We start from the raw sequence: 22,530 nt of genomic DNA on the forward strand, positions 1-22,530 counted from the left end.
ATAAAGATCGAAGTATCCGTTTGCTTTAAGTAGTCAGGTTTCTTCTAAACATGCTGTCATTAAGATTTTTTCCGGGACATAAGATAATTCATTAGACTGGTAATACTGGCTTTTTAAATGGTGTTGTTGAAAATCTTTGCTTGCTGTAATGTTTTTTGTTTGTTTGTTTGTTTTTGTTTTGTTTTGTTTTACATCAAGCTATTCTAATTTTCCTATCTGATGAAGCTTTGTACCCAGCAATCTGTGAAATGGGTTTTAACTTTATAGTTAAGAGTAGTAGTTGAGCTGGGGTTGCTGAGTGCCACTTTCGTTTAGTGGCATATTGAATAGCCATGTGCATGCTGTTCAAGAGATAATGTGCAAAGGAAATAAATAAAATTTATTATTTTATAATAAATAATATTAGTCTAAATAAAACTGTTTACCAAGTTATATCGGTCTCAATATCCATAGTTTTTTCCCCTTCCCCAAAGCAATTATTCCTAAATGTAGAGATTTTTGAATTTGCAATTTAAGTCAAAGTTTCTGTACTACTTCAGTCAAGTGCTACAATGTGTTCTTTTCTCCCCATACAACTTTAGCCTTTATTTTCCCTACTTAGTCAAGATCATGTTTAAAGACAGATCAGCTAAGTGCCCTTTTCTTTGAAAGGGGCTATTTTGAGAGGCTCGCCTGTCATAGCTAGCAGACTGAAGACTTAGGCAGATCTCCTTTCCTTGGCCGGAATGCTATGACTGTTTCATTCTTTTACCCTTATAAAAGATTACAATCTGCAACTTTCTACAAGAGAGAAATAGCTATGGGAAACATTTTCTGTAAATCAGGTTATGATATTTTCCAGATACATATGCAGTAAAACAGAAATAGAGATTGACAACATATGTAAAGCTAAGCAGAATCAGCTTTCATTTGGAATGTTAATTTTTAGATGTTCTGAGAATACACATCACATCACAGTTAAAATGTGTTTTTTATGTATTTGTAAATATTTGCGTATACATCTGCACTTGTAAAATTAGTTTTCCGTGTGAATTGCTTGTGAAGACATGAAAAAAAGCTTTATTAATTCTGAGAATTATTATTAAAGTTTTTTTCACTTTATCTTAGTCTTTTATTAATGAAGTGAAAGAATGATATAGAATAAATTATAATTAAATTTTCTCTGACTGATACTTTTATCATTAATCATACACTTATATTTTACTTTAAATTTCCTTTTCTCAGTATAATTAGCTGAGCTTGTCTAATAGTATGAATAAGACAGCAGAATAAAAATGATGATAATCACTGTACCATAATAGTTTCTGAATACAGCAGAATAAAAATGATGATAACCACTGTACCATAATAGTTTCTGGAATCAAAGTGAAAGCTAGTATCAGCCAGTCAAGGTAGAATAATGTGTATAATGACAAAATCACAAGACTTTTAGGGCTAGTTTGGATGTCAGAAAGGGGATTAGTGAAGAAAGTTAAATTAACTAAGAGATAAGATGCAAAAGTTTATCAATAGCTACTAAGAACAGAAGTGAAGGTGTATTACACTGCAGTAGTTACCAGCATCCATATTTGGTGTTGGTGAACTGACATTTTTCAGGATGGATTCTGCCTTTCACAGTAACACTTACTCTGTCATGTATGTATACTTCCCTTCATAAATAACACAGCTGTAGGCATTATTATGGACTTCATAACAAGATCTTGTTCTTTATATAATTAGGGTCACGGTGATGTGAAAACTACAGAAACGTAGTTCACAGTATACTTTTACCAAACTACTCATAGGAACAAAGTTCTACTGATTCTTTCAGACTAGGAAGCCGCACACTGATAAGTATTTGAGCCACCTCCTATTGCCCAGTCTGGTCTGGTCTTCTGGTAGAACACAAGGCTCAAGACCCTGCATCTCCCATTTCAGAAAGTGAATTCATGTAATTGTCTTCTTTCTCTTGGATACTATTTTACTGGGCAAATTATCTGTTGGGATGTATCCTAGAAAAAAAAAAAAAGCTCAGTCAATATGTAAACAATTTTACATGTGCATGTTATCTCTGGTTTCTCATCTTATAAGTACCTCTTAAAAGGTAAACTTTCCTGGAAATATTTTATTTAGAAGCACTGACATGGTAGTAAATAGCTTCCTGATGCCAGAGTTAATCACAAGGAAATACTAAAATCTGATTATAGATATCAGGGTATCTGTCAAAGTATTCCTCATACCTGGCATAACCAAATATATGAATGCAAGAAAATAATGTGTACAGGTGAAATACAGATTTCTGGCTGTAGTATTTGTGCATGCTGTAGCGCATTTTAGCCAGCCAGTCCCAGACTGCAGAGTCAGTCAGTGATGCCTTATCAACAGAAGTGAGTTGGTACATTGTCACATGGCTCTGCCTTTGAAAGTCCATCAGTTGTGCCATATACTCAGTATCATTTGCATGGTACCATTTTGAAGGTCGCAGCCACCAAAGGCCGCAAGTTTATGAAAGCAAACACAATTGATAACTGCAGTAAAAGATATTTATGAAGGTGACTATCTGTGCTTGTCCCGTACTTGTTCGTAACAAAATTCAGGTTTCAGGACAGCAAAATCTCCGAAAGCATTCTCGCAATCAAGTGAACGCTGTAGATTTGTTTTTCATGCATTTTCAAAAGGCCTTCCAGCTAGAAAGTTTCTTCTTTTAATATTTTTGGCTGACTCTGCTACCGATTTTCATTATGTGTGTCACTATTACTACCGTATAATCTGAACATAAAAAACATGGTGCTGTAACAAATGACTTCACAGCATTGACAGTTATAGCAGGACCATTTCAAGGCTGATGAAAAATTTCCCAGAGAGATCTCAGGTCAGGTTTACATAAGCTAAACAGGAAATGATTGCTAACATTCACATTAAATCCTAAATGTTTTGTGTAACTTCATCTACATTTTATGTTCCTGCACGTCTCTCTGTCTTTCTCAGCTGATGAAATTCCACACTTCCTTAGATTAGAGAAATGAGTTTATGTTTCAGGGTTTGTTGTTCTTACTAAGCTTTACAAGGTTTGGGATTTAAAATATATTATTTTAAAGCCAATAAAAAGTTCCTTCAGTTTTTGATTGTTTAAATTTTACATACTTTGTAAATTTTTATGATACCTAGGGGTTTGTTATTGCTTTTTCCCAATGGACTACTAATGGAAGTTAGCCTGCCTAGCCCATGTGCTAGATGCTGTTAGGATAAAACTGCCTTTGACTTTCACACCTCTCAGGGGACGAGTAATTGTTGTGTTCAAACAGCCTGTAATTGTGATCCCGCTGGCTTTCTCAGTACGCTTCTGGCTATTAGAATCATTAAACAACTCAGCACCTGTTAACAGCATTGTAAATATTCAACCCTGCTTGTGTGCAGGTTGAGTCCAATATAGAAGAAGGCTTACAGAGACCAGCCTCATAAATTAGAGCTTCTGACAAGTCAATTATTGTGAAACTGGGCTTCACTGTGAAATAAATGAAATGGTGTGCTGATAAAAAGGTAGGCTGTCTGTTTATAGCAAAGGGAAAATAATGACTAGATGATTCAATGCAGTGAGCATGAAACTGCATTGTTTTTATTCTTTATCTGTAATTAAATAGTTAGGTAATAAAGCTTCATTTTAGAACTCACATACAATGCAGTTTTTTATATTTAGAGCATACCAACATGCAAAATTCGACTGGCTTTTATGCCTGCACAATCAAAATACTGCCTAATGTCATAATACCCCTGTTTTTGCTAATGATTTTAACATCATCTTTCTAGATGAATGGCTCTGCTTTTTATTAGGGCAAAATGTGCTGAGTGACCAAGAAGCTCCAGTGAGTGTGCTCAAAATTATATTTACCCTATTACAGGTAGTAGTTAAAACACACTGGTACCACATCACTCAAGAATACAAATAATTTAAGATATTTTTTTTCATTGTTCTATTTGTACTAGGCAGCTAGATATTTACACCTCTGACAATAATTTACCAAAACCCAGCAAATGTTAAATTCATACAATTTTAAGAGGCATTTTAATGCCTTTTATGATTAAGTCTTCAGTGTGAAATACTCCAAATTAGAGTACAAGATAAAATCTTTCTGAATTCCTGTCTACAACCTCAACAAAATAATGTCATTGTATTGCCCATATCTCTTCCTTTGTTTTATCAGCATTCATCATCAGTATTGTGGTACTGCAAATAGTAGTGCTGAAATGATATGGTGGAAGTCTGAATACTGTGACAACAAAGTGCCTTAATTAGAGTCATTTCAATAGTCTTACATTCAATTTAGAATACTAAATACTAAAAACACTAACGAATCATTAGTTGTTTAGATGTATAAAATAGAAAATCCTTTTACATCCATAAACAATTTACGTCGTTAATTTGCTTGGATTATTTTCAGAAGGTGAATAAAGTGATACAAAGTAATTTCTACTAATAAACAGAATCTAATGTGTTTGGTGCTAAAATGTCAGGCAGATAAAAGCTGCAGATAACCATTTTCTGTCATTACTATGTTACTTCAGTAAATTACATGACTTTAATGAAAATTAAGTTGCTGAAAATAGTGAGTACTTTTGCTGCAAGTAAGTTTTCTTTGCATAAGGCTGGCAACGTGTGGCTGTCTGCTATATAAAACTTCTTAGTCAAGATAATTACTTCTTCACTTTGTTTTGTTTTGGACAACAGTTATGTTTTAAGTATTTGAGATCATCCCAATGTGAACCAATATAAAATACTATGGAGCTGAATACTCCACTGCCAAATAAATACTTTGTTGTTGTCTAATGTAGCTGTCTGTTTCCTCCTATCCGAACAGATTTTTAATTTTTTTTTTCATGGTACCAGTGTTCTACTCCAACTTTATGATTCTCTGACTTACTCAATTCTAGAATTGAATTCATAGAATCATCCTAGAATTCATAGAATCATAGAATGATTTACTCAATTTTAAGTGAACATTCAAAGAACTGACCCCATAATTTACAATTAATAACAAGGGAAAAAATGGAAATGACTATGGCTACTTAGCATGCAGCTTTTTTCAGTTATGTTACTGCCATTCAAAAATTAGATAAAGAAAATAGCATTGCTTATCTCAGATAATGTTAATAGAACAGTCATAGAAGGGTGCTTGCAGTACTTAACACAATTCCATCTTCTGAAATTTGCTAACAGCATCATTAAAGTGGAGGAAATAGAGTTTAAATCAGACAGTGGGATTCATCTGCCCCAAATATATCACCAACAACTGAAATGATTGTCTGAAGTCCCTTTTTTAGACAGTAATTGTATTTCACCTCATCTTAAAACAGAAATCTAAAATACCTGAGGTGAATAGCATTATCTAAGTGCATCTGTCTCTCCATTGGCAGTAAAGAGAGCTGAAAAGACTAACTCAGGTGTTGCTGTAGCTGTGTAAAATCAAATGAAATGAATCTCAGCACACTGTTATGCAGCCTGTTGTACACCTGCACAAAGTAACACGGAAAGAACATAATCTCTCTTCCTTGCAGCACGTGGTATTGTTTCCAGTGGGGACGCTGAGTACACAGTTGAAACAGTACGACAGTTAGTAATGCAGCCAGTATGAACAAAGGAGCATCTTTCATCATTGCAGCAGTCTCAGTAGTCTATTTGTGTGACAATAATTTACAGAATTAAGTGAGCGGGGACAACCTTTTTTACTGTGCTTTTTAATAATTCAGTAAATCATGGTGGTTGTTTTTTTGTTTGTTTCAATTCTCCATTGAAATTGTATGATTTACCTGCACTGCATAAATTCAGAATTTTGAAACTTTCTAAGCATGCTCAGTTTTTCTTTACTTTTCATTGAACTTAAGTGTTACTTTCTGAATTTGTGCCTTTGTTGAGTATAGTACTGAAAATCTTAATACATTTTTATCTGTAGTTTTTCAGATTAAAGGTATCCCTGAAATTATGTTAGTTTGTGTAAGAATCTTATAATACAGGTTAAGTTCTACAATCAAGGAGTGCAATCTTCAGTCACTGTGTATTTTTTGTATGCTAGCATAACACAGTGTTTTCGTACAGTTTGTAAACATTTTTATTTAATGCAGAGAACTAAGAACCAATGTTACTACATACAGTTTACCCAAACACTTTCACCTAAAAAAGAACACGTGAAGTGTTCATTGGCAAATGCCCCATTCCATACTTTCTAGTAATTTTAATTTTGAGAATAAAATGTGACAGAATTATAAGAACAGATACTAAGATTTGGATTTGTGTAAGGTTACTTTCTCAAGAGATGTCAGTATGTGCCTAGTTTTTTAATTTTCAGAGTTCCAGGATATAAGAACATTTGCTGTCCTTGGTGGGTTTTCTTCCTTTCTCTTGAAGTTAAAGTACTGTTATTTATGTTAGTATTGTTTATTCATTTTCATACTTATGTAATCAGGACAGCATACCTATGCAATCAGGAACATTTTCCAGCTAACAAAATGCAGCCAGTCCACTTCTGTCTGTATCAACCTTTCTATTAATAGCCAGGTAAATTACCGTATTTCCATATACACATGCTCATTAGTATTGTTTTGATTATTCACACAAACTATTTAAACTATATAAACTATGTTAGATTATATAAGGGAATAGTTCTGTGTTTAATTGTTTAATGTGGATATTTGTTGTTCCAAGTGTGTGTGTGTGTATTATAGCAGCCTTGTAAGTTTTTCTACAAGATGTTATTGTTTAAAATTTTCAGTGTATCAAAAGCATTCATGTAATACATCTGTTTTCAATTCTTCTAGTTACTACAACTTGGATGATGTGAGCCATGACACTATGAATAAGTACCTCTCTAGCCTTGTTGAGAAATCCCTCTTTGATTTGGAATGTTCCTACTGTATTGAAATTGGGGAGGTAAGACCAATTTGTGCCTTACAAGATTCAGTAAGATACATGCTCCTAAAAGTTGAGAGCAATAAGATACGTGCTTGATTTGAGGTGCTTGAGTTTGTCTTTGGGGCTATTTGTAAGGCTTACGTTGAAAACTGAGTTTAATCAGGTTGGCAGCTAAGGTATGTTGTTAAACTATTTTTGCTCTTTTATAATGTAGTCTTAAAATATTTTACAGTTTTGTAGGAGCCATGCATATTGAACCATGTAAGAAACATGTATGTTTGATTCCCCTTCTAACAGGATAATCGCAGCATCGAACCTCTGACATACGGCCGCATTGCTTCCTATTACTATTTGAAGCATCCAACTATTGGGATGTTCAAAGACCAGTTGAAACCTGAAAGTAATATTGAAGAATTGCTCTTAATTCTGACAGTAAGTGGTGATATTTTCTTAATTTAAACATATGTAACTCATGACTCTTAAAGACATAAGTATATGAAAAAAATCCCAAAATATTTTTAAAAAGCCATTCTTCTGTAATTTTTTTTCTTTGTCATTGTTTTGAGAAATACAACTGAATCATATTTGATGTTTCAAGTGCTTCATTGAATCAGTATGTCAAAATTATTCTGTATGCCTGTTTCTCTTAAGTCCCTTTATAATCTTATGGATTTATACAAATCTGATTATTTATTTTCTATTTTTTAAAGTTAGGTAGAATACTGAAATCCTGGAATAATTGCATGTCAGCTTCCCAGATCTATACCAGGGCCATCACTTTGCACTGGGACAATCTGGAAGATACAGCAGCTTTAACAAGTTGGGGGACATAATAAGCAAGATCCATTTCCTAAAATGCCTTCCTTTCCTTCTCCTAGGCACCTCACAATCCCTGAGGTCTTAACCTACAACAAAGCCAGCTTATACAGTTTGTCTAGTGACTGTTTAGTAGGGAAGTGCAGTGGATACAAGGCAAAACATTTTAGGGTACAAATCCAGAGATATGGTAAAAAATGCAGCATGATAGTATTACGTCATCATGAAAGAATCAGGTTTTACATATTTTTAAGTGTTTACACTTTTATATCTACAAAATCTTCTCTTTCAAAATTGTATAATTCCACTTCTATGTACGTATATTTCAAAGGAAGAAGTGTCAAAACACTATCCAGAAATACTTATTTCTGCCCATTTATGATTAAAGTCTCTGCTGTATTATATATTATATACAAGTGGCCCAAATTCTTTAATATCCAAATTTCCAAGTGTTGACCTTAAAATCAGGAGTCCCATTTATGTATGTTACTTGTATATTTATTGTTTTGACATGCTGCCAAAACTTCTGTGACAAGAAATACAAGCAGAAAAATAAAAATAGTTATTCAATAGTTTGCATTTCTACAAAACCTGATCAGCATTTTATGACACTAGGAAAGCCACTTCTCTAGGACAAAGACCTTCTTCCTGACAAATTTAAATCGCCTGCTGCAAACATTTAGAGTGTTACAGCTCAGAAATAAAGGCCACTGTAATCTTTTATAATGGAAAGTAGTAGACAACCTAAATAGAGGAGTTGCTGTCACTGACCCTACAGTATTTGTTGTTCCGTTTTCAGAAAATATTGTAAATTCTAACAAATAAAATGCAGTATATTCAGCTGAATTCAGAATGGTAATCAATCAAGAGGCCTATATATTCAGTATGTAAAATAACTGAACTTAAACAAAGAAATGCCTACAGTGAACACAAGTTAAATAATGTAATATTCAGTACTGAAGGTGAGAGAGCTATACTCCAGCTGCTGTCTCTTTTAAAAATTTTCTCCACTTAGAAACTTCAGAAAAAAAAATAAAACAAATTTGTAGAGGGAAGCTTGGGAATAGGATTAGCAGATATGGAATGATGTTTCATGACATTACCTAAGAAAATGAATAGCATACGGAAAAGAATGATATAAGCAGATCTTAGTACTGTCCATCTTATGCCAGTGCTCCTCATCCATCTAAACAGCTTACATCCATGAAGGACAAAGGAAAATGTCAAATACTACTATTGTAGACAAAACCTAAGGTGTTAGGCAGTGATGGCAAAATTTAACATTCATTAATTTTTTCTACATTCTTTTGCTGGACATATAATCTTATGAGTTGTCCATTTACAGTCTTAAGAGGAATGAGACTAAAAGTAAAATCAGTTAGGGGTCAAAGTGTGCCAAATGTGTCAATCTGAAAGATGAAAAGCATGTATGAACGCTGGATGCCATTATAGCTGACATTTTTCCTTACTTTTATGCGGATGTTGATTTTCATAATTACTACTGGAATTACAATTCTTTCTTGTTAAAGGTGTAAATTGAAAGGTGTTTTTTTTTTCAATCTGATGTAGTGTTGAAAAGAGTTGCCATTTCAGCAGAGTTATTGCCAAGTATTTTTTCCCATAAACACTGTGAATTAATGAGTTTTATAATTACGGCAGTTGCTTCACACCTCTATTGTTAACCAATGACATTACATCTGCCTTGCTCCACTGGTGCCCTCCTCCTTCTCATTGAAGCATTTAGCAGTTTTGGCAATAGGGAATTACATGGCATGGGGTAAGTAGTCTAATTAGCTATAAGTGAAAATCCTGAGGGAACAGGATATTTAAAAAGTAATTTGAAGAATCTCTTAATGATGCTGGAACTGAAAGCTGTAGTTTTAGCAGAAAAGGCCTCTTATCATTGCAAAACCTGATGATAACTGTGGTTATTTTGATGATCATTCAGTTTTAAAAGTTTGAATTTTGGACTTTGTATGTTATTTAAAAACAGCTGTCCAGAAACTTTTTTCAAATGCAGCAGGGGTTTGTAGATATGACATATGGGTCTATTTTTTTGTTGTTGGCATTGTTCATAATCTTGTAAACCTTTACGCGTTTACCAATTGGTCTGATGTATATAAGGAAGGCAGAAGTGTACAACCATAACAAAGAAAATCCTAATATTATAGGTTTGGAATATGATATTTACAAGTTTTTGCTGAATTGTCAATGTGCATCTTGAAAAGGAGCAAAAGTTCATTTAAAACAAAACCAAGAAAAAACTATGATAGCATTCAAGAATTCAGAAATTTGTGATCATATTAATGGCTTTAAATCTGACTGTGATTAAGGTATTTTGAGTTTCAGGTTGATATTCTGCAATACTAATGAGAGTGTTCAGAATTCTGGATCATTTTCCAGAATTATGACTGAATCTTTGCAACTCGTATGGAAAAGTAGTTTCAAGTTGTTCTCTTTACAGTGCTGATGGGTGTCTCAAAAAGTCACTTGATGGCAGGATTTGTTCCATTTAGTAGTCAACACAATTCATGATCTTCTCCAGTATCCATTCTTTTCTCTGTCTTTATTTTATCTTTTCATTTGGTTATCTGCCAGCACTTGGCAAGATCGAGTGATTATTTTTTTCAGTATGGTTTGGGGGTTGATCTGTCCATAGCACGAGCAGGAACATGGCACATGCCACAGACATTTTAGAACTATATAGTAATAAGTGATAAAAACAGGTGGGTTACAATTCCCATATGCTTTCCCTTCTTTTCTCAATAAATCTGTGTGTGAGATGCTTATCCTGTTTTGGGCTTGCAGCTAGCAGTCAAAGTTCAGATACAATTACTTTTGTAACTGACTTGTGTTGGTAGGCCTTTAATTTTTCTGAGAAAATCCTTGATGCTTTTCCATAGAGTTTTCTTTAAAACTTTAAAACTTTCCTAGCTGTGCTTCAGGCAGTAGTAATCTAAATAAGCTTAATCATTGCTGAGTTATCGTGCTTTCTGAATTAAGTATTATTGAAGAGAAAGTGTTCATGAATTATTACTGGCAGTCTGGATTTCCCTAGGGTACCTAAAGACACTCTCCTCTTATTCTGAAAATTTAGAGATTAAAAGGTCTAGGTGAAAAACAATGAGAGATACTTTGGAGTAATTTTTGTCATTTTCTGTACTAAAGCAGCAGTCATTACAAGTCTTTTTAAAATCAAATGTAGTTTTGCTGTATCTTGAGAAAATGAGGTCTGTCTTGGTAATAGATCAGACCTATATTGGCTAGATCCACTAGCTTCATAAATTTGGTGATTTTCTACTACACTTATCTGACTAGTATTCCTATGTACTGAGCAAATACCATATTGTTCATACCATGCAGAGAAGAGGATAGCATCTTTCAGAGCTTATTTTGTCTGCATGTTGCTCCTTTTTTCTATTCTTGCATTCTACCTGCAAAAAAGAACTGGTTTGTATTCTTGTGCCTGCTGTTATGTCTTTCATGTAACTGGCTATAAGAGGTGATCTTCCTTCTAACTGGTTGCTTAGGGATGGAACAGCATGGTATTTGTGTTGTAGCGTAGCATAAGTATCCTCCTTTCCATGTTATAAACATAAGCTTCATAGTCAGGTATCCACATACCTCTTTCCTATATTTATATTTGACGTTTGACATGGCTTTGTTACAGTGGCTTCTGTTAGTATTGTGAAACTCAGCAGAAAATTTTGAATTGCTGAAATAGCAGATTTGGAAGGTGGAAGAAAGAAGTTCATGAAATAGGCACTTTCTATCCCACGTACATAAATAACAAAAGAGTGAAGTTATTAACACCTTATCTGTCTTTCATAATCTGTTAAGTATTTGTACTGCGAGATTCTAGGTAACTCACCTAACCTATAGCTTTATCTTCTGTTTGTCAACATTGGAGCATTGTTTTCTAATCAGGAAAACGTGCATATTTGTGAATATTTACACTTGCAGTCTAAAACAATTTTACTTCTTAAATAGGATTCTGTCTTTAACCTTTTGGTTCAGTGTCCCATGAAGGGGCCACAAAGGTTTTTGACTCAGTGATAAACCATGTTTTACAACAGGTTCCCAGTTAGATGCCATGACAAATTAATCAGTTACAAAAATACTATCCAAGAGCAAGCTAATGTGAACTGCTTTGTGTAATACTTACTTTGCAAGCCACAGCAGAGACAGTGCTTTTGAGTTTTTTTAAGATACTATATAAAACTGTTATTCCGTTCCACAAGCCTTTTTGGAAAAACAATCAATCAGATCAGTCTTCCTAATTCAGTCATTGTCTAGTTTACATATGTGTTTAATTTAGAAGAAAATAAAGGTGCCATTATGATTTTCTTCAAGGCATAAAAGAACAGTAAGACTATATTCATTGTGTTATTCTTTTTAAATACGGCATTTCATTGTCAAAAATAGAAGTACTTCATCACAAACTTTATATCAAATGAATGGCAATTACGTTACATTCTGACTTTTAAAGAATTTACATATGTGATTTCACATATATTGTGCATTCTCAACAATATGAACATGACCACTGTGGCTACAGTACAAATAGGAAAGGGGTTCACCCATTGCATGTACTTTTAGTGAACCCTGATAATTGGAGAAAACAGTTGTTTCTAGCCATTAAATCTTTTCTTCACAGTAAAACCCTATCTAGGACTGTTCCATTTCATAAATTTCATCCCAAACACAAGCATTTATGGGATAATGCAGGTAATTTTTATACAGCTTACATGCTCTGTTTTAATATTTAAAAACACTTGTGCTCCAGTTCCCACAAGGAACATCTAGAAAGTATCACAGTGTATTAAGTAAAATAGTTTAAATTTGAAAATTGTGTTTGCTTTCATAAACATAAAACAAAATGCTATAGTGAATTTTAATGCCATCTAAATTTCATTATCTATAGCCACTGCATTCAAAACATTTCATACTTAGCAGAAAGAGTAAAAGTAATACTTAGGCACATTAAATTTGTCTTGTTTTTTTTTATTGTCCCAGTAGATGGAGCAGTTTAGAATATAGTCATTGTAGTACTTGAATATGGTCATTTTTTTACCAGAATGGTACCACAATTTCTTATTATTCTCTTTCCAAATGACTGTTTGATTTTCAGTTTGAAAGCATCATATGCTGCCTGCCTTCCCAGAAAAGCACAATCATTTGGTAAATCAGGATGAAAATGCCCACTGCCGACAGCTAACTGTACATGGCATAAGTCTTTCATTTTTATGGCATCAATAGGAAAGAATTATGTTCAAAACAAGAAAATTAAAAAAAAAAAAAAACTGGAAATATAAAACCGTCCTATCTCCAGTACACATGACTTTCTGATTAACAAATCTCCTTTCTTTCTCCTCTAATCTTCTTACTCGATTTCTGTCATTACTTGCCAGTTTGAAAAACTGAATCAATATTCAGTCTAATTAAAACCTATTTTAAAGTTGAACTTAAATGTTTCTGACATACATTTCCCACCAGGTAGGCCAGAAGACAAAAACTGTTACTTTAGAAATAATGTAGTATTTTTAATTTCTTATCATAGAATGGCTCAGGGATCTTAAAGATCACTTAGTTCCAACCCCCCTGCCGTAGGCAGGGATACCTCCCACCAGACCAGGTTGCCCAAGGCCCCAGCCAACCTGGCCTTGAACACTTCCAGGTTCAAGGTCCAGGTCCAGGTTCCAGGTCATCCACAACCTCTCTGGGCAAGCTGAGCCAGTACCTTACCACCCTTTGAGTGAAGAATTTCCTCCTAACCTCTAATCTAAATCTCCTCTTTTCATTTAAAACCATTCCCCCTTGTACTGTCATTATTTGACTGAGCAAAACGTGCAGCATCCAAGGGAAAAAAACTTTTAAAAGTGTATATATAGATACAGTAGTGGAAGCCAGTAGGCTCAGTCTATAACCCTGTTTCAAACATTTGCTTTAGTAACTATTTTTGTCAGAAAAATGGGGAAATAAACTCCTTTATCAGGAGCTGTAGTTGCAATTATAGCAGTGAAACACTCCTATTTACTATTTTGATGTTCCAGGAAGTTGTTGCGCTTATCTGCTAGTGTATGGTAGTAGTCCTCTGCTGGTCTCGTGCTCATAAATGTGAACACTGGTTGCCATCTGTGGCAAATCAATGCTTGTCATTGGTGTATATATGCTACTGTGCAAGTTGAGGTAATAGCAAGCTTGGTTTAGCTAACTGCTTAAAACTGCGGGCAATTCAACTGCACTTTTTTTTTTTTTTTTTTTAAAGCACAGGAGTCTTCTACTGAATATTGGAGTCCATTACTTATGGTTAGAATTGTAGCCATCATCATTGTGTGAGATTTCAACCTATGCGTAGTTGTGTACATGCAGCCAATACGTTGCAAAATATTCATATAAATAGCTGAAAACTGTCGTGTTTTGAGCAGTCATGTCATATGGCTCTATTTTCAAATATACAGTATGTTTGTAGAAGCAATGTCTTTGTGGTTTTTGCAAAAAAACTAAAGTTCTAAAGCTCTTCATTGAGGTGAAGCTGAACATCTTTAAAATATGCAATGCTGCTTTGGTAAATGACAGAGTTCTCACGTCCCAGGTATTCCAAAAGGCAGTCTGACAAGCTCAGTGTGCCTTTAGCCAGTCAGTACGAGTTCTGCCTACTTTGTCCTTCCCAATTTATAATTTAAGCAAGATAGACAAATTTAGGTTGCAGCATGTAATTCATTTTTCTTCACTGGTCTCTAGTTACTGCCTTTGCTTTTGATAGAATTACACTCTTGTACTCTAAATCAAATAATTTACAATCATATTGCTAATGCATTTGTTTTCACAAAATTCAGTGCACTTAGTGACACTAACTCAGCCTTACTGACTACTGTTTAAAGGCTCACAAGTGTTTTTCTCTGTCAGCGAAGAACTTACTGCACTGACTTGTAAAACTGTTAAGAAAGAGGATGTCAGTTTGTAGCTGGTTCTCTCACTGGAACTGAAATCTTTGGGATAAGGATTGGTTTGGCTGAAATAATTACATCATACAAGATTGGTATCCAGTATATATTGTGCCTTTAGTATTGTAGGTTTTTTTTTTCTTTAAAAAAGAACATAAGAGGATTACTGAGCAGTCCTTAATGAAGTATCTGACATTTGTATTTTCCTTATTTACATTTAGATTCTTTGTCTCATTCTTTTTATTTTCTTCTTTTTTTTTCTGATGCAGCCCGGCTATCTTCAGAAGGTTAAATTTTGGTTTAAATCTTGCTGTTACACATTACTACATATAACCATTTAAGAATTCAGTCTCGTATTATTTCAGTCACTTTGTTTCACAGTAACTTGGGTAGCTTTTGCTACCTGCAATGCTAGAATAAATTGCAGAGGTATTTTTGCTATTAAAATGTCAAAACTTTTGTTAGCATTTCAAAAAGTTAATATACATATTTGGTACTGCATAGTCAGCTTGCTTTAGAGAACAAACAGCTGCAGATTTTCTTCACCTCTGCAGTTTTTCTTTCAAAAAAAAAATTAATGCTTTTGTGGGTGATTAAAAATTATATTATAAATGCATTGTTGTTTCCCAATCTGGTGTATAGTTATTATCCTATCAGCAGTGAAGACTTTGAAAGTGAAGACTTTTTATGCACATTTCCAAGTAATTTTACCTAGAATGATGCTTAAATACAACTTTTCTTAAATTGTTGTAGATCATTGTTGTATTTCTCATCTAAGAGTCAAATCACATGCCACCAATTTGATTGGGTTGCCCACACACCAACTTCCTACTCCCTTTCCTTTTAGTCTTCCAGTGGAAAAGCTTCACAAGCCAGTAGAGATTATTCAGATTACTAGTTTTCAGAAAAAGAAAATATCTAAAAGCTATTCCTCTCACCTTAGAGGGTGATAAAATGGCTAAAATCCATCTCACAACAGGTTTCTTAAATCTTTTTTCTGTCAAGGTGAAGGCATCCTACCATATTTGCTTATACTCTTTAGTGTGTGTATGCATGTATACTTACAAAATATTTTGTAAATACAACTGATGCATACGATATTAAGAAATTTTATCTTAAACATATTAAATTATTGATTGCACAGTATTCTGTAGGCTAATGAGATTAATTTGAACTTTTATCATTTCCTAAAGGCAGCAACGGAATATAAACATCAGGTGTAGATAATAGATTATTTTTTTCTTCTGTATATGATTGTCTTAGTATTTACTATATGCAGTCATATAAGATGCTAATTTGAATACTTCTTCAGCTATAAGAATGCATGTTTGCTTTCTCCTGATTCACACAGAACAGATGGATGCTTGACTGCCTGCTAATCCACAGCTGGAATGGTTTCAGCGGTTTCCACGTTGCTGGGTTAGAGTGGCTTTTCTAGTGGACTGAGAGGGCAGCAAGAGAGGGATATCATTATTCATCAGTATCCCAGTGGGATCGCTGCCAGCAGAGATTAATTTTTTCTGTTATGCTTGTAAAACAAGCTCAGGTGGAGTCTCTAATCCTCAGGGCACGGGTGGCAGATCAAGGAAGATGCTACAAAGCTAGTTAATTTTCAGATTCTAGGGGAAACAGAAGCTCTGTTAGATGTATAAATACATGATTGCAAATTTAAGTAGCTCAAATCCAAATGGGATCTTCCCAGACATCTGGTACTGAAAATCTCTGTTTTCTTTGTCTTTTGAAAGAAGTTCTCAAAACTTTACACAAGAGGCAAAATAGGTGCAACTCTCCTAATCATCAGTTGTCTTTCCATATATTTTTTGTAAATACAGCTTTGACAATGTAGTTTAGATTAATGTTTGTATTTACAGGTAGAAAAGATATGGTATAAGTCTATGTAAGAAAACTGAGTTTACGGTGTTCTCGTAAATCTGTGTGCAGTGAACATCATCAAGAAAATTTGTAACTGGCCATCCAAAATAAGTTACATCTGCCATAGTAATGCATGGTATGTCCCATTCGGGTAAAGGGATGTTCCATTAATGTCATATGTGGTTAAAGGCCATTTTTAACATGTTACTCAGTTTGTCTAAACTCCTGTCATTCATTATTAGTAGAATGTTTTCAAGTTAAGCACAACAAAATAATGGCAGACTGTCTTAAATGTTTAATAGATTTCAATTATTTTTCCTTTTACTAATTTTCTTTGTTTACTCAGTGATTGCCCTTCTTCCAGACCATTGTAATTATCTTCTTCTACCTCTGCATTACCTTGTAGCTCTTGAGTTCTTCAAAACATTGGGTTAGATTTTCAAGCAATGTTAATCTACATAGTTCTACTGAAACGAGTGGAGATGTGCCAGTTTTTATCAGCAGGGAACTACCCTTATTAAAATTTACTTGTAGCAGCTGTCACTTCCTCTCACAGTTGTTGGTTGTTGGGTGTTTTTTTTACTATATTAAACTATTTTCATTTAAAAGTTTTGCTGCTCAGAGTGAGACCAGTAGCACTGGCTTGCAAAAAAAGACATTGTGCATGTAGGCACCTTCCAAGTTTCCCATATATTTCTGCCAGTTCACATTGTTTTTCTATTATTCTGGGACTGAGCCTCTCTTGAACAGAGACCACTAGTCAGTTCACCACATGATGACAGGTATTCATGCTTGTGAACTTTTTATTCCCTTTTGTCTCTGGTCACATAGTAGTCTAGATCCGGAATTTAATCCAGTAGAAAAATGCAGCAGTGTGTGTTTGTGGCTCCCCACTAGGGGAGCTGCCACAGGTCAGCGGATCTGAAATCCGGTTTTCAACACGCAGAGCTTTTACAGCTTGCCATCAACATATACAGTATGTACGGGCCCCATTTCACATTGAGAATTAATAGTGCTTATTCCTGTCTCCATGTGGAGTTGCGTTAACTTAATGCAGAGGTCTGTTAACTTCTTCCCTGGATCTGGGCTCTGCACTGGAAGATCCCAATGGAGGATCAAAACTGAAGATGGAAAACGACTGAACGCTTTCCCAGGGAAAGTTGCATGCCAAGATTTGCTATTACGATTTTTATTGCTATCATCATCTCATCATCAGCATTTGAGCCAGCTGATTGAGCCAAACTCAGCTTCAAAATGTGGACAAACGTCCAAATGGAACTGAAATAGATTTCTCATGACAATCGCACTTTTGAATGTATAGTCAGAGAGATTTTCCCATTTTTCTGTTAGCACATTACCGAGTTCATGTACTGAAAAGCTTTTCTGTATTACTGCAGAAATTTCAATATGACCAAAACCAGTGGTTTTTAAATATTTCCCATAATATGACTTGAGATTACAAGGGAAGAAAATTGTGTGTCACTGTCCAATCTAGATATTGAGATATAAAAAAAAAAACGTGGTGATTATAATGCATTCAGAATGTGCAGGTTCATAGCATTCTCATGAAAAGTAATAGGAAAAGTCAGGTATCTTGGAGAGCTGAAAATCTCAAATATACCATTTCCAGTGATAAAATGTAATAATTCTCTCACGTCACTATAATTCACTTTATAAATGGAATTTGTACCATTCAATTTATATTTATTTGCTATGGTCAAAGTAGCTTATTCTAGGTGAATAATGTGTATGCCATATCAGTTTCAGATGTTTGCTCTTATTTTTGTCTTCCTTTACTCTTCTTTTTGCATTTATTTTTTGTTGAATTGTGCAAGCATTGCAGGCTTAGTGACTTAAAAACCTGAGAGCGAAATAAAGCCATCTTTATGAACGATGCACAGGCTTAATACTATGAAAGTACCTTCACATTTGGGGGAATAATGAACGTATTGTAAGAATGTTTTTTATTAGGATTTGCCAAAAAAGTAGCACTGAATTATGATTGTGATCATAAACTTATGAAATATGGATTGTGAAAGTTAAGGCTTCCTGAAAATCATGAATTCATTCCTTGTTTTAATATGTTATAGTAAAGTACATAATTTAAAAAGTAAATAATTCTTAAGCAAAATGATTCTGTAAGTATATATTTTAGTACTTATAGTACTTACTTAGTGTAGTAAACCAACTACAATGATTTTATTATCTATTACTTTATTTTCTTGTACAGTGAAACGTGACTTCTCTGATACGCTTAGAAATTTTCAAAAAAAAAAAAGACAAATTGACTTTCAAGTTATTACAGAAGTGCTAAGAATCTTTTTTACATGTCAAATTATTGCTATTTCATACAGTCCTCTCTCACACATGTATTAGCACTCTTGCATTTTCTTTTAGCAGCTCCATGCTGAAGCAGAGCTCTGTAATTTAACTTCATACTTTAGAAGTTCCCCAGTCTGCCAGGTCACTCCATGCTACTGGTAGCTAATATTGCTGACCTCTTATTGCTCGGTGCACAGTGGCAAAGGTCTTTCAAACTCCTGACCTCTGGTCATCAGGAATGTCATCAGTAGTTTGTAGTTTGGATGTTTTAAGTAAGAGGTAAACTTGTGAAATCTAAACCCTTCGGGGTATTTTTAAGTGATCACTCAACTGTTTCATTGCCCTAGCTTGTGCTTTTTATGATCTCTGTAATTGTAAAATTTGTGGTGTTTGTCAGATGCAACTATTTCAGAAAACATTAAACAATTGTCTGTATAAAGTGAGAAATCTGAGGATACAATTATATATGATTTCTCTGATTGGTAATGTGAGAACTTTATAAGAATTGTAAGTACTTTTAACCTGTATGTTCTTATAAACTAAGCTTGTAGATCCCAATACTGAAATGTGCCCATTTTAAATCCTGAAACATAATTATAAATTATTATTATTTTAATATTAGATTTGCTTTTTTACATAATTGCATTTTGATGGGTTTTACAACTTTATCTCTTCAGCTTCTCATGCTTAGCTGGAAATTTCCAATGCCTTCCCTGGTGAGTCTTAAAACTAGAGACAGAGTCCAGAATACCCCAGTCTCAGTATTTTGCTCCTACATAGCTAATTGAGGTACCTTTACAATTTGAATACTATACTTTTTTTGTTGTTGACACGTATCTCTTTCTGTGAGAATGTATTAACCACTAATGGAAAAACAAGTAAAATAGTTAAAGGTTAGTATTTGTTCCAAAAAGATACTGAGAAGATACTCTTATCCTGTAGCTCTCCTGTGCATATCTGTTTGTCTTCCTCCTGTCTTTTTTCCAAAAGTAGAGAGTGGAAGGTACTCCGACAAAGTGCTGGAGAAGTGGCAAGAGCGTTTTGCTATTACCCAGGCTGGAGTTCAGGCAGGCAGAGTCCCCAGTGGGAGGCACCAGTGCCAAAGAGAGAGCCCTTTCTCCACAGCCAGGGCCAGCTGCTGCCCAGGGGCGGCCACCCTGACTCCTGCCTGCCCTGCAGCACAGGGGCTGGCACAAGGTTTTGCTGTCTGCCTTTCGTCCCCGCCAGCAGCTGACACTGGTGGGAAGGGGTGGGAAGGCCCCCATGGGAAAGGGACTGCACTGCAGAGTTGGCTCTGACGTGCTGGACGCTGTTCAATTGCACTGCCACATACACATGGAGCTGACAGGGAGAGATGTTATATGGTATATGAAAGCAAGTAGCATGTTTAGAAGTGGCCTCTGTGATGAATTACGCTATCATGTAGTAAATATATTTTCTCTAATCTTGCCTGCCAATTTTTGTTTTCTTCTTTTGCATCGTGTTTGCCATTGTTGAAGATCTCAACAAAAGTCAGCCTGCCTGTTTCTTAAAAGAGCAGGCCAGGCTGCCCTGCAAATCTGGCATGTCACTTCTGCAAAGTTTGTCTTCAGAGTACTTCTTTGTGCAAGTGTCTGCTGTCTAAAAGAGGCCTTCCAGTCTAAATATCACTGTGTAATGTAGCAACTCTAAGCTGGCAGATTTTTTTTCCTGTCTATCATATAAATCTTGCAAATGTACATAATATTTGTTCTCAAAACCTATAACTAGTAATATATGTTTGTAACTGTCTTTAACTGGGATATTGTTCAAGGCCTTTTAAATACAGGAGTAAAATAACAAGCAAACAAACAAAAAATTAAACTTTGGAAGTTTGAATTATGTTCCATAAAACTGACACAAAGGCATGTATGTTTATGGGCTACCCTATAAACTCCTTAAAATTGGAGTTTATAGTGGAATCACTAACACAGATATAATTTTCAGAGCAGTAATTCTAGCAAGTACTTCTCCAATTCTGTTTGTCAATCTACTTTAGATTTGGGGTGAGCTGAAAAACAGTTTTTAAGCATGTGGTCAGTTTGCATTTTTTTACTTGAAAAAAAATGATTGCACATTGGCCTACCTTTGAACTTCTGATAGCAGAGAACTAAAATTTAATGCATGAAGTGCAGAACAGCCATTAGAAAAAGATGATACGTTTACTATATTAACTAAAACTGGTGCTCATCTTTTCTCTTTTTTTATTTTTCTGTTTATTACTTCTAGTAGTAATTTACTACAGGCACTGATTTTGAACACTTTCGCTTAGTGACTGTTGATTTTGCTATCAAATTTTCTGAGAATATTTTTCACTGGTCTTCTCTCTTTGCACCAGAAACTTGAAAGAGAGCAAAACATGTAGCAGGTTTTTAAAGTTCAAAATATGATGTGCTTGACTTCACTGTATCAATATAAAGAAAAGGAACATACAGTCGGTCAATTTTAAGGTAGTTTCCAATACAGCATCGCTAAAGGAAAGACTACTGGTTCAGCCCTGGAATGTGAGAAACTATTTTTGGTTTGGTTTAGACCCTCATTGTTACAAATTAATCAGCTGCTCTTTAAAGTCTAGAACTCATTAACTTTATAAGTTTTACTGTTCCCATGACTGAACTGAACTTAAAATATTCAAGCTTAGTTGCTCACCTTGATCCCATTTCTGTCTATTCTCAACAAGTACCTTCTTCTATCTTATAGACAGGTGAGAAGAGGTAGTTACTTGGTGTATAAAATATTTCAGAAGGTTTACCTGTGATATATAAGTCTAGAGTTCAGCTTTTACTATAAATCAGTAATTTCAGCCAATCTTATACATTTTGTGAGTAGAGAGAAAATCTGATGGTTTTAGCCCCGTGGGCACTGTGGAGCATAGTACTTAGCATACTGGATACCTTATTTGCATTTCAGTTCAGTCTGACTCCTCAAATACCTCATAGTTACTTGAATATATTCTGAGGATCAGGGTGTGATTTGATTGCATATCCTTGCAGACTCAGATCTGAAGCCGAGAGAGAGAACATTTTTATAAATGAACATTGAAACAAGCCTCACCAGCTCACTAGCACATTAAGGTCTGGATCACTTGGGAAGTTGATTGGAAATAAACATTCTGCTTCAATTTTTTGGTAATTGTGTTGATAATCAGCTGAATGTGGGACACTGAGCAATTCAGAACTGAATGTAGCTGTCACAGAAAGCTAAGGTATGACGACAGCCCAAACATGAGAAAGAGAAATTTGAGAATAGACTCTTCAGTCTCCAAGAAGAAGGAATAAAAATATCAAATATCTGAAAACTGTAGCCCCCCCAAAATGCAAAACATTTATTTTAAAATTAGTTGTTTACTTTTAGAACAATTCAAATAAAGGGTGATGAAAAGGTGCATATTTGGAGCACGGTGTTGCATGATCCAGCCAGGACTCTAAGGATTCTGTGGCTGAGGTTATGCAGGAATCAGAATTCAATTATCAGAATAGCCCCTGGGCCTTGTAAAATGAAACTATCAAGTTTATGCAGGTGTGTGTGATGTTTCTCACTGGCAAAGCAAGTCACTGTTTCCTATATGGCCCTGCATCACATACAAGATGAAGTGTAGGTTTGAGATGACTCTGACACCCTTGAAACGATGTGGTGGTCTCTAATGCCCAAAAGAAGACATTATTGGGAAAT

General features: G+C 34.7%; 1 protein-coding gene across 3 annotated transcripts in view; it reads left to right on the top strand.

Annotated features, from left to right (window-relative positions):
* The window catches only part of ASCC3 (activating signal cointegrator 1 complex subunit 3), a 286,385-nt gene that overhangs the window by 236,178 nt on the left and 27,677 nt on the right, over positions 1 to 22,530 (top strand). For all 3 annotated transcript variants that reach the window (XM_066994480.1, XM_048066536.2, XM_066994481.1), the window contains 2 exons: positions 6,790 to 6,901; positions 7,181 to 7,315. In XM_066994480.1, the coding sequence (XP_066850581.1) occupies positions 6,790 to 6,901; positions 7,181 to 7,315 (247 nt within the window). The remainder of the gene's footprint in view (positions 1 to 6,789; positions 6,902 to 7,180; positions 7,316 to 22,530) is intronic.

The sequence above is a fragment of the Anser cygnoides genome, chromosome 3 (genome assembly GCF_040182565.1).
Source record: "Anser cygnoides isolate HZ-2024a breed goose chromosome 3, Taihu_goose_T2T_genome, whole genome shotgun sequence".
In the NCBI taxonomy this organism is placed as follows: Eukaryota; Metazoa; Chordata; class Aves; order Anseriformes; family Anatidae; genus Anser; species Anser cygnoides.